Here is a 13,181-nt window from a genome sequence, read left to right as displayed (position 1 = left end):
GATTCAGTAAAGCAATGGTATCAACAACAGTCTTTTCGTGTTTTAGATGCCACCAAAAGGTCGTCTACATACTGAATCAAGACTGACTGTCCAGGTAGTACTACTGACTAAAGGCACTTTTTCAAAATCTGATTAAAAATCGAGGGGCTTTCTTTGTACCCTTGAGGGACACAATTCCAAACATAGACATGACTGTCGAATTCAAATGAGAAAATAAATTTGCTATCTGGGTGCAATGGAATCGAGAAAAATGCCTGACATAGGTCAATGACAGTAAACATCCAGCTTTCCACGGTATCTGATACAGAATCACTGCAGGATTTGGCACGACTGGACAGCAAGGAACAACAATCTAATTAACCTTTCAGTTTCTTTATACCAATTATGGGAGAGTTACATGGACTGCTCATTACTTCTTGCAAAATGCCTGCTTCAACCAAGCGCTTTATTTCTACTGCAACACCTGCCTTTATTTCTGCACTCATTTTGTACTGTAGAGTATTTGGGTAAACGCATCTTCTTTTATGGTTACTTTTATTGGGTCAACATTTGCCATTAGTCCTACATCCTATTCAGTAAAGTCCCATACCTCTGGTTTTACCGTCTGTTGCTGTTCTTGTGGTAAGTCTTTTATTGTCATTCTTTTAATTCCTGTCTCTGGTCTTGCTAACATTAATTTGTAAATTCCGTCTTCGTCTGGGTTTGAATTTCAACACCATTTGGAGTGCAAAAGATGGTGCAGTTCATTTTGCACAACAAGTCTCGACCTAGCAGGTTTACAGGACTTGAAACACAAACAACAAATCTATGCATTTCTTTAAAATTACCTATTCTAACTTCCATGGGTTCTGTAACTGGGGTGCTAATTTGTTTATTAGAAATGCCCACTACTTAGATCGCTTCTCCCGAGAGGGGTAGGTTTGGAACGTCTTCTGTTCTCACAGTAGAACGGGTAGCACCAGTGTCCAACAGAAAGGTGACATTATTTCCTTCAACCTTTCCTTCAATGTATGGCCCTGACTGGTCTACCGGCAAGGAGGCGCCAAGCACGCACTCCTCATCAGTAAGGTTCTTCAAAAAAGAAGTGTCATTCAAAAGAAATTGTGATGTTGCTTCTTCTCTCTTTTCCCTTCCTTCCCAATTCGAAGTATCTATACTCTGTTGTGCTTTGCTCCTGTAATTTGGCATAGGTGCTGGGGTAGTTGATTCTGTATTACCTGCTGCTGGGTCTTCCGTGGCACCTCATTCTGCATCTGTAGATTTAAATCATTATTTGAAACATTACTATTCTGCACAGCCTTACACTCGTCCTTCCAGAGCCCTAACTTGCCACACCCGTGACAGGGGAACTTCTTCTTAGCATCCTCCCTATTGAATTTTCCCCTTGGCCTTCCTCCACTTCCATCGCCCTTATTCTGGTTGCTAGTGATCTGGTTTAACCGTTGTTCTTGTTGCTCTGCTAATTTTACTTGTGCCCACACGACTTTCTCTTTCAACTCTTTCCCCTTATTTTCTAGCTCATCTTCACAATATTTTCCATATTAAAGGACCTCATCTATGGGCTTAGCCTGCCAACAAATTTTATTGTCTTTAATCCATTGTGAAATTTCTGGTCTTAATCCTAACAGAAATCGATAAATAAAATGTGTCATATCCTTCATATCAATGTTGTCTAGTCCACTGTATTGTTTAAATGTCTGTAATAAACGCTCATAATATGAATGCACTGACTCGTCTTTATTCTGAGTGGTTCTATCTATTTTCATCCAGTCTGTCTCTTTTGCAGGCACCTTCCCTTTAAGGTAAAGTATTACCTGATTGTATTTTTTCATTACATCCTCAGAAGGTGTCCCTGTCTTTGGGTCTCTTGGGTACTCATCGCTAAGCCAATCTACAGCAATTTTGCATTCCGTCCACAAATCTACGGGAACTACAATGTCAAATAATCCATCTAAGTCTTTCAAAAGACACTTTGACACCTTTACAAATCTCTCGACTTGTCTGTACCATTCTACAGGTTTTTCACAAAGTTTTGGGAAATCATTTGTGAATGACAAAATATCCTGTCGGGACCATGGACATGCACATAGCCTCCACCTGGTACCTCTCGCATGGGACATCATTTCTCCACCTTCTCTGCTTTTTTTAAAACATACTCTGATGTCATTTGCCTTGATCGAACCTCTTCCTTCTTCTTTGCCCACCTGGCTTTCCATTTTTCTAGTTATCCCCATTTTTGCAACAGTGTCAGCAGCTCTCTTATCTGCACTTTTTTCCCTGATACATTCATGTTTTCTAAATCTTTGTCAGAAAATTCTACTCAATATGGTTTCTGCAATACTTTAGATTTTCCAGTGTCGATTCCCCTGCTAGCTGCAGTGTCCATTAATTTCTCATGAAGCACCTGTGTATTCCTGTTAATACTTTTACAGATGAATAGTAATTTATCCTCACCAAGGGTATTTAACCTGTCCATTCCCACATTTCCAGCCATCAATTCCTCTATTTCGATTCTTAATTCATATATATCTAATGGCTTTGGATGTGTCTTTGGTTTTTCTATTTCTCGTGTCCATCTATCTATTTCTTCAGGAGTTACTACAGTGGCACATCTCATACCTGAGGATGTCTCTATCTGGACTTCTCTCGAGTTTGAAGGAGTGGTCTTTCTCATTGAACTACCTTCTGGTTCTCTTATTGGTAAATCCACTAAGGAGATTACTGACTTACATTCGCTTGCCTGATCATCTATTATCAATGGTTCTTTTCTTGGCTGTACTACTGATGTAGTTATAACCGGAGCTTTTGGAGTAGCTTGCTTATCTCCGTACAAGGGAACAACTGGGCCAATGGTTACTGGAATTGTCAAAGCCTCTGGACTTGTATTTCATTGGGAAATGTTCTGCATTAATTCACTTCTCTGTTTATTCAACGCTTCTTTTTTTCACTCCTGCAATACCCTTTCGATGGAGGTCTCATGTATCACTTGCGGAATTAAAGGCGGTTTTAAAAGCGGGGCATTCGGATTTACTGTACTTGGTTCTTCATTGTAAGGCGGTGGATTTTTCATTAATAAATCCTCCATATAATCATCGTCTGAATCACCACTAGTCATTAAATTTTTGGTTTTCTCAGTCCTTTTACTTCCTGTCAGCTCTTCTAAAGTTAATTCAGGACATGGCCCTTCCACTAACATGTTTTGTCTCCATTGTTTTATCTGTTTATCTTTGGAATCTCGTGGAACCTTTGGGTAAAATGTACTCAGTCCTTTGTCAATCCTAGGTCTGTCTCGCTCAAAAGCCTCAATCTCCCATTCTTCTAGTGCCTCATGTTGCATAAATCTAGGTCTGGGATATAAATCATTCATTCGAGTCCTTAAATTAAACAAAATTCTTCCATCAAATGTGCCTTCTAAGGGAAATGCCAAAATTACATCATCTTTTGTGTATTCCACCCAGTTTTCTAACCATACACAAGAGTGGAAACCCCTGTCAAACATCATAAATGATGCGGGAGTATTCGGAGGCGGAATAATGACTCCTTCTCTGGTTTTAATGGGCTTGTCTTTTTTTAAGTAATTCTTAACTCTGTCTACAAGTGACAATTTTCTCTTACTTCCGTACATATTGCGAGGTCTGCCTCCTATCATCTTATCCCTAGCAAACCTTTGGTATCTTGGATCAGGTCAAGTTTCTGGATGGCTTGGATACCACATATATTTTGTAAAAGTTCAAAGTGTGCAAAAATACTTATTTCTGTTTACTAAATGCTTCCAATACTAGCGCGTCTTTTATTTTTCTTCAACCAACCAACACTGCGGTTTCAAATCATTTCAACCAATAATTGCGCAGCTTTTCCCGTGAGATGAGTTCCCACGCTCTTGTGCTCACCCCTCCTTTACAATGCTATCTCAGCTACACGCCCGCTGTCTTAACCAATACCAGCGCGGCTCTGAGTGACGTCAGCGCAGCTCCGCAACTGACTCCCTCCTTCACAAGGTAATACGAAAACTCAATTCTTTTGTTTTTAATGCAGATTTTATTATTCAACAACGTAAAAACATTCACCACTGTACCCGAGTGACTAGAAAGGAAAGAAATATTTCACTGCAAGTAAATCCCTTCCGTTTACTTTTCATATACTACGAGTAGATCCCTTCAGCCTACCCTTCACACAAGCATTAAAAAACCTGCTACTCCTTCAGACTTTATCCACTCCGGGATACATACTAAGACCAAAGTTTCACCAGTGAACCCCTTTGAAATCAATTGAGCTCAGATGAACCTGCTACTTCTTCCGAGTGACCCTTTCTAGGTGATATCACAACAAAAGTTTTGCCAGTGAACTCTTCGCTATCATTTATTCACACATTCATACAGAAAACCCTAAATAGTGCTTCCGGTTCTGCACAACCATGCACTAACTTCCTGCGGGTAAGTGACCTCACCGGGATGTGGCTTCTATTTACCACCGGCTATTCTGCCCCCGGGGATTCCAAACAAAACATATAACAGGTTCGAACGATTTTGGTTAATCCATAAATTCAATATAGCAGCATCAAATTCAATAAGATTTCAAACATTTCAAATAATATCACATTTGATCGATCAACATATTCTCATAACCAACTAACTAACTACCTTTATTTAACTAATCCCTAACCATCCTCTGCTACCAAAGAAATATACTGATAGAGTGAGCAGGTCACCCGACTAATATTTTACCAATACTCACCTGGGCCCATAATTCAATTTTCCACATTTACTTACAGGGGTGTGGAATTTAATGAAATATGTACTTGTCCATGGGACAAGTAGCTTCATAAATCTACTTGTCCTGTAACAAAATCCACTTGTCCCTTTGGTGCCACCTAGTGTGCTGTAAAATAATGGCAGGAATCTCATTATAGAAGAGCTCTGATAATAGCCTCTGTGGTTAACGTCAGGCTAACACTATATAAGGATTTGACTTTTGGGGTTTTTCACCAGCTCTTCTCTAATCTTTTCCCATAGTGAGAAAGGTTGGAAATTTAATGCTGACAACAGCAGAAGTAAAGTTTCTTCCAGGGCTGGAAAAAATGGGGTTGGAGAAAAAGTGAACTTGTGAACACTCAATAGATTACCACTGGGGCACATTCATCTTTTCTCATGCTAAAATGCAATTCACAAATATTTTCTAGGATTACTGTTTCCTGGCCTACTAACGGAAACTCATGTGAATTCATGAAAAACGTAAATCTGCATTAATATAAGGACATATATCATGGGTGCACTTTTGTTACTTATTCAATCTGAGTTAACCAAGACCTTTTGTTTTTATTAAAATACTTTCTCTTCCTATCTATTGGCTGGCTTCATTGTGTGTGACAGCATTTTGCTCTTTTACAAAGTAGTTTTCTTCAGTGCTAGGAATTTCTATGGCAATGTGGCCTTTATGAGCACTAATACTGGCTGTCTAGTAAGAACGCGCTGGCAAACAGCACCACCCCTACCTGATAATCCCCAGGTAGAGAAAGGAGCATAGAGCAGGCCAAGTGAGTAACCAGAAAATTAAAATATTCCCCACTTTGATCCAAAGCTCTTATGCGACAAAGCAAGCGAATAAAATCATTGGAATCTTCTCTAGAATTGCTTTGCCTCTTCCATATAAGCATCTATCCATTCATCCTTTCACCCACTGATATCTAGCATTTCATCTTTACATTGTCATCCATTCATTCTTTCATCTATTAGCCTTTCATCAATATTTTTGTCCATCTGTTGATTTGTCAGTCCATCCGGTCATCCATATCCAAACCTACCCATCCATCTCCAACCTAACCATTTCAGCCATCCGTCCATCCTTTTGCTCATCGATCTATCCACCATCCCTTTCACATTTCCATTCATCCTTTCACTCATCCATCCACCCTTCCACTAATCCATCAATCCATCCTTCCATTTATCCATCCATTTATCCTTTACACTTATTCATCCTTTCGCTCCCTAATCCATACACCCTATAACCCATCCATCCATCCACCTTTTCCTTCATTATAACATCCTTTGTCCATCCACCATCCCCGTCACTCAACCATCCCGGTCACTCATTCATCCATCCATTTAGCCAGCCACACTTGCACTCACTTATCTTTTCACCTGCACATCTACCCATCCATCCTTTCACTCACACCCACCCTTTCACATTAATTATGAGCCTTTGTCTATCGAGCTGCAGACAGAAGGGGCCCATCAAGAGCTCCATCTCTACAGTAGCTGCTAAAGTGGGGCATTCACGAAGCCACTGTTCAAACCTATCCTTCCATCTCCAAACCTATCGATCAAACTCATCCATCCTGCCTTCCTTTCACTCATCCATCCTTTTGCTCATCCATCCATCCTTTCACCCCACACATCCTCCTTTTCGCTCATATTAATACACCCTTTCACTCATCCCTACCTCCATCCATCCTTTCACTCATCCATCCATCTATCCTCCTTTTCACTCGTATATCCTTCCACCCTTTCACTTCCTCCATTTGTTTTCTCTCATCCATCCACCCTTTCGCCTCATCCATCTTCTGTATCGCTCATATATCCATCAAGCCTTTCATTAATCCCTACATCCACCTTTACACTCAACTATCCACCCATCCATCCATCCATCAACCCTTCACCCAGCCAGCCACCTACCCGCCCACTAATTCATCCACCCATCCAGCCACCCAGCCATCCATTCATTCATCTACTCTCTCTCACCCATTAATCCAAACCTTTCATTCAGCCATCCACTTTCACCCCATCCATCCCTTCATTCACCCTTGCACTTATCCATCCATTCTTTCACGCATCCATCCTTACATCCATCATTTTACTCATTCATCCATGCATCTATCCATCCACCCTTTCACTCCACCCATTCATCCATGCACCTATGCATCCAGCCTTTCACTCATTCATCCATGCATTTATCCATCCACCCTTTCACTCATTAATTTATGCATCTATCATCCACTCTTTCACTTATTCATCCATACATCTATCCATCCACCCTCTCACGGATTCATCCATGCATCTATCCATCCACCCTTTCACTCATTCATCCATGCATCTATTCATCCACCCTATCACTCTCTCACCCCGTCACCCACCCCTTTTAAATCCATTATGGGCTTTTGTGTGCGGACCTGCAGACTGAAGAGGCCCATGAAGAACTCCACAGCTGCGGTAGTTGCTACGGCAGTGTGTTCAAAATGCCCCTGGTGCATGCACAAAGTGAGAGGAGGGCCTAGTGCAAGGATAGAAATGGGTGTGGCCTTAGACCTGCATGAAAGCCTCATGGAGAAATGTATGAGCTTTAATGTAAGCCCTGGATAACGTAAGATATGAGAGGCCATGGGGAGCGGGTAAGGGGTGGTGGAGGGTGGTGGGGTGGGATTAGCAGGTTTAGGCACCGGGTGAAACGTAAGGTGTACAGGAAAAGCAAAATAGGAGGTGTACAGGAAAGGCAAACTGCAAAGAAGGGGGCGCACAAGCTGCATGGGAAGGGAAAGCAAAGTGAGTTGAAGATGAACAGGGATCTTGGCGCTGTATGAGGCCCAAGAGTGGAGCAGAGATTAAAAGGCAGGGGTCATACAGTTCAGGTCAGAGCAAGGGGCCAAGAGGCAGATAAAGCAGCCTCTTACATGCCAGTGCTGTGAGTGTTCTGGAGCTGCAGAAGCACGATGTTTGTCTCATGCTGAAAGAAAATAAAAGGAACAGGGGCGGACCAGGGAGCCAAACGAGCCTCTGGAGCTGGCTGCAACTTTGAGTTCTGCTTTATCATGTTATTCTTCTGTGCTGGGGAAAATAAAGTGCAGGCCCCAGCTTTTGCATTGACCCTTACACTGCCATTAAACTGCTCAGAGCTACTTATTAACATGGCTGTGACCAACAGGGTTGAACAGCATTGTATCGGATTACAGATAAGACTGTCTACTTGTCCTTTGGACAAAATACAAATTAAAACCTCTTGCCCTCCTTAGAAATCTTGATGTCTCGGGCGTCGGGAGATAGGAATTCCCCACCCCTGTACTTAATCAGGTAACCCACAGTCTACTACCAGTCTATTTTATTATTCTATTTTCCGATACCATTGACTTACGAATCCTTGTCACTGGTACCTATCACCACATGGATCAGGGAGTTAGTTGTAAAGAAGGCAGTCAAAATACAATAACATTTGCACTCATATAATAACCACAGACTCAGGGTAGTTTTAATCTCTTTATCTAATCATCATCAAAAGTCATAAGCCATACATTTAAAGTAATTTGACTGTCAATAACCAAGATTAGAAACAATGTATAACTATGCAAAAGACATATTATACCAAGCATTTAGTAAGTTTTGAAATAAAGGGAAGGTAAAACAAGGAACATACTATTTTCAGATACAGACTTTCGCAACTTGACTTAAAGGAGGGTAAAGAAAAGGAACATACTAAACCAACAGTTTTTCGCAATTATCAGTGGTTTGAAAAAGAACGCAATGTGTAATATCGAAACTTAATTTTAGCATGTAACTATAGGGAAGGTAAAAATTGGAACATACTATAAATTCAGATAATCAAGCTTAGCTTCTTAAAGGGAAAGGTAAAGAGAAGGAACAATTATGCAATCCAAAAAATGTTATAGTATACAACTAAAAGGTGGGTAAGAAAAGTGGAACACGCTAATAAACTGTAAACATGGATTTATCATTTACTAAGGGAAGGGTAAGAAAAGGAACATATGTAATCAAAGCTTTGCAAATCAGGGAAGATAAAGAAAAGGACGTAATTTATGCTGACAATTACCCACACAGATTTATATTTACCTAAGATGGAGTGAAGACCAACCCTGGCCACGGGTCAGTTGAAAGGACATAAGAACCCCAAAGATTTGAGTGCCAGTAGGTGCGAGTTCAGAAATCAGGACAGGAAGCCCAGAATTTGGATCAGGACCGGACCACCAAAAGTTAAGACCAGCACCCGCAGTTCAGTTGCAACGCCTGCACTACTCCCTCTCTGCAAGGAATCAGCCAAACCCCCAATTGGGTAACAGTAGTCACGAACAAAGTGCTTTGCCAGCACTTCTACTTTCCAGAACCCCGATTGGGTCAGCGAACCTCCCGACAGAGTGCTCCGCAGCCCTCTGCTCTTAGTCACTGATTGAGTGCGTTGGGTCAGTGACAGGTCAGCTATTCGGACAAGTCAGACAATTTCTCCAGCTAAGCCTACGCTAGTTATACTATTTTTCAGGTCAGTGTACCAACCCCCAAATGTTGCAATTGTAGGGATCCCCAATTTCGATTGGACAAAGGAGGAGGACAGGTCATCACACCACCTAAAATTTAGACTTCAGTGTTGAATATTAATTTCTCCCGTTCCTGCCCTCATCAATTTCTTTGACATGACATCTGCATTTTCACCTAACAATGGTTGTTCTATTGACAAATACATTGTATGCAATTTGGCTTCTTCTAGTGGGGTCAGAAGTGAGCTTCCCAGGCGCATCTTGCCTGTGACTGCCATCTGGCTTGGGTTCAATAATACAGAGTTCATCTTCTCGCTGCAGACTGTCATGTGTGGAAAAGACTTCCAAGATGGAGTAAAAAACACCTCCCAGGCCCAAAGATTACGATACATGAAAAGTAAAGGAAACAGTTTTAGAACTCAAAATAAAATGAATACACTGTATACCATGAATTTCTACACTATACCCATTACTTTATAATAAACTTTAGCATTAGGATTACGTAGAACGAACAGCCTGGCAAAAGCAGCAGTGCAAGCCTCTTGCATGTGAGAACACAGAGCAGCCATAATGGCTCTAGTGCGCAGAAGTGACAGATTCCCTCCAAAGCTGCGAGTACGTCATATCACGTGGGTATGACAGACGCATGCGCAGACGAAATTCCCGCATAGCAGCAGCCATTTGAAATGCAAGCGTATTAGGATTAGAAAACACATAAGCAAGCTTCACTCGGATACCCAATCATGATAAAAAAGGGCAAATTAGTAAGACAAACATGTTGATTACATAATTAGCATTATTCGAGGTTCATGAATTCAAGCAAGTGGCTTCTCGTGCGAATCCTTGCTCCATCAGTAGTGTGCCACATGATCACTGTTGTTGTTTTTCTTGCTATAATAAAGGATCGTGTGGCTTTACACCGAAAGACTGAGACTTTTCCAGTCACATTGAACCTGATGTACCTAATCAAGGACAACCTAGGTGTCCCAGACCGAATTACATACTATATATCAAGTAATGTTACCTGAATAGACTCTGGGAACATCTGAATCTAATGTAGTAGAATTATGAAAGAATCTTAGAAAATATTCTGAACTGAAATATTTCTACTTCCTTGTTTCCCATTGGTGTATACCCTGAGAGTAGTGAACGTATGAAATCCTTTGTCTAAAGTCCTATAGAAGCAGGCGCGCAACACCTATTGGACTCACCGGGCTTCAGCCCCCCCCCCCCCCCCGTCGTGTGTGGCAGCCCAGGTTGAAACAGATCCCGGTCGACACACAGAGCCGCACCCGAACGTTTCACAGGTCTTTCAAAGACCATTTGAATGTTAATTAGGCCTTGCAGTTGTTTCACCCCTTCTAAGAGCCCCTGCAGCTCCACTCTGCCTACTGATTAAAGGTTCAGCCCCCCCCCCCGCCGAAATGTTTTCTTAGCCCAGCCCCCCGATATTTGGCTCTAGTTGCGCCTCTGTATAGAAGGTTCTGTATTTTCTGTTTGGAAGCTTTCTCCATTTCACTTTCTTAGAAGGTGACTCTACGCTTAATGTTCTGTAGACCTTACTGAATTGTTCGTGCACTTTTTGATGTATGCCCCTTTAGGCTAAATTGATTGATGGACCAGCTTATGTATTGCTTAACTTATATTCTTCCAGTAAACTTTTAAACGTTAGTCCTTGTCTGTCATTCTTATCGAGAATGTTTACAGCTTTACTCTAATGTATTAGTTTTAATAGAGACTGGACCATCAGGGAGCACTAAAGTTCGTTAGGGTCTATACTGCTCACGGTCCAAGTTGTAGCTTCGCATTGGACATGTAAATGAGATGCAGGTCTGCGCACCGACAGCTATTAAACCTCCACCAATATGTTCTACAATTCTTTTCTTCCACAGAAATATAAATCCTTTCCTATGCTATCTACTTGCAGTGCTTTACATTACCATACAACCTTACCTGTCCACATTTTAGAAGGGGGAAGTGGGAGATTTATTTAAAAAAAAAAAATCGGGAGAATGTATTTCTTCCATTGACTTCTATTGCGGGAGAGTCAATTTCAGGCGGTAGACAGCCAAAATAGAGCATTTTGGCTTACAAAACCGGGAGTCTCCTGTTCTTACCTTTAAAGCAATACCTATTGACATTGCCATTGCTTGTTATTTAGTGCAGAATCTCAGCGTCTGCCCGACCGACTTTAAACCCGGCACACTTCAACATTCCTGCAACAAAGCCGAATGCACGCCCACTGCGGAGCATGTGACGCATCAACAAATACGCTTCAGTGACATAAAGTGCTAAATTAATACACTTACAACAACAGATCCACCACAGTTCCATAAATTTTAAATTAGTATCATGACCTCCTTTTTGTCGTTGCAAAATAAAATGAGATTTGTTAAGCAGAATAAGTTCAAAATAATTATGAACAGCTGCGTTACAGTGTTACACATTTTGAAAACAACAATACTAAGGGAGTTTTAAGTGGCAACGGGGAGAAACAACAGTCTCCGGGTTATGTAACCCATAGCTTGGAGACTGCACTGAAGCCGGAACCGATAGAGTGGATACGCGAGCTGCGGGGAGGGCATTGAGTGTAACACCGCTGGCTGCGCTGAACCGGAAGTGGGACAAAGGATGCCCGGTGTTGTGGGAAACGAAGGCATCTGAGAACCATGAATCTCAGGGGACTCTTTCAGGACTTTAATCCCAGGTAACACGGGTCTAAGGGGCTTGGGGGCTGGCAGCCGAAGGGTGATTGAGAGTATGTGTGGGGTGCGGGGAGGGAGACCCTAAAGCGCATGTACGGGGAAGTGGGGGAAAGAAGAGCACTGGTAATTTCGGTGTGAGGTACGAGGCCTGGGTCGTATCGTTGAGTGTTTGGAAGAGTCATACATTGTTAGCATCGGTATCGGAAGCAGCACCTCGGGGGCTGAGGTGTTTAAGGACCCCGCGATCGCCCCTCCCATAGGGCGCATCACAGCGAAGAGTAGAGGACCTTGTCTTTTCTCACTGGCTCGGTGTTTGTTTTCTAGGCAAAGGCTATCGCCCCTATTTTTATTTTAAAACTTTTATATAGCGCTAGCTTGATCCGTAGGTATCAGAGCGCTTTACATACACAATGTGAAAAACAGAAGGACCTTGCATTACATAGTAGGCCGGCAGTAAGGAAGCAAACCAAAGATAAAAAATACAGCAGGAGAAATACATGAACAGTGCAACGGAGGGGGAGAGAACAATAAAAAGAATAAGCATTTGCAAAGCAATAGGTCTCGCATTAGGAAAGTTTGAGCTATTGGTCTTGTAAATGACAATTTTTTTTATTTGTGTTTGTATGAAAATAGCTAAATTAATAGCTTTGTCGTTTACAATGCCAATAGTTATAACTTTAGCAAATGTGACACCTGTAGCATTTGTAATGCAACATATGTTGCATTTACGTGACTTAGATGTATTTATATTACAAATAAGAATGGCTTTTAATTTTTTTAAATAATACTTAAATAAAAGTGATTGTAATTTATAATGGCAATACCTTAAACTTTTGTAAATAACTTTTGTGAAGATTATGTTCAGTGTATTTTATTGTGACAAATCCAAGAACAGAAGTGATATATTAACATCTTTTTGTGACATTTGTAATAAAGCTTGAACCATTGAGAGAACATATTTGAACCAGTTGTTGTTGAATGGTTGGGCAGATTGATGCTGGGGTGGCGCTGAGTGATGCTGTCGTGGTGCTGTGGTGCTGGGGTGTTTCTGAGTGATGCTGGGGTGTTTCTGAGTGATGCTGGGCTGGTGCTGAGTGATGCTTGGGTGGTGCTGAGTGATTCTGGGGTGGTGCTGGGGTGGTGCTGAGTGATGCTGGGGTGGTGCTGAGTGATGCTGGGGTGGTGCTGAGTGATGCTGGGGTGGTGCTGAGTGATGCTGGGGT

At 41.7% G+C, this 13,181-nt stretch overlaps 1 protein-coding gene across 1 annotated transcript in view; it reads left to right on the top strand.

The window, feature by feature from the left end:
• The first annotated feature begins 11,741 nt into the window (after positions 1–11,741).
• The window catches only part of TMEM185A (transmembrane protein 185A), a 117,632-nt gene continuing 116,192 nt past the window's right edge, over positions 11,742–13,181 (top strand). The window contains exon 1 of the mRNA XM_086918609.1: positions 11,742–11,960. Coding sequence (XP_086774735.1) covers positions 11,923–11,960 — 38 coding nt within the window. The 5' untranslated portion in view covers positions 11,742–11,922. The remainder of the gene's footprint in view (positions 11,961–13,181) is intronic.

Source organism: Lissotriton vulgaris, chromosome 4_1, assembly GCF_964263255.1.
Source record: "Lissotriton vulgaris chromosome 4_1, aLisVul1.2, whole genome shotgun sequence".
NCBI lineage: Eukaryota > Metazoa > Chordata > Amphibia > Caudata > Salamandridae > Lissotriton > Lissotriton vulgaris.
This window is presented reverse-complemented; position numbering and strand designations above follow the sequence as displayed.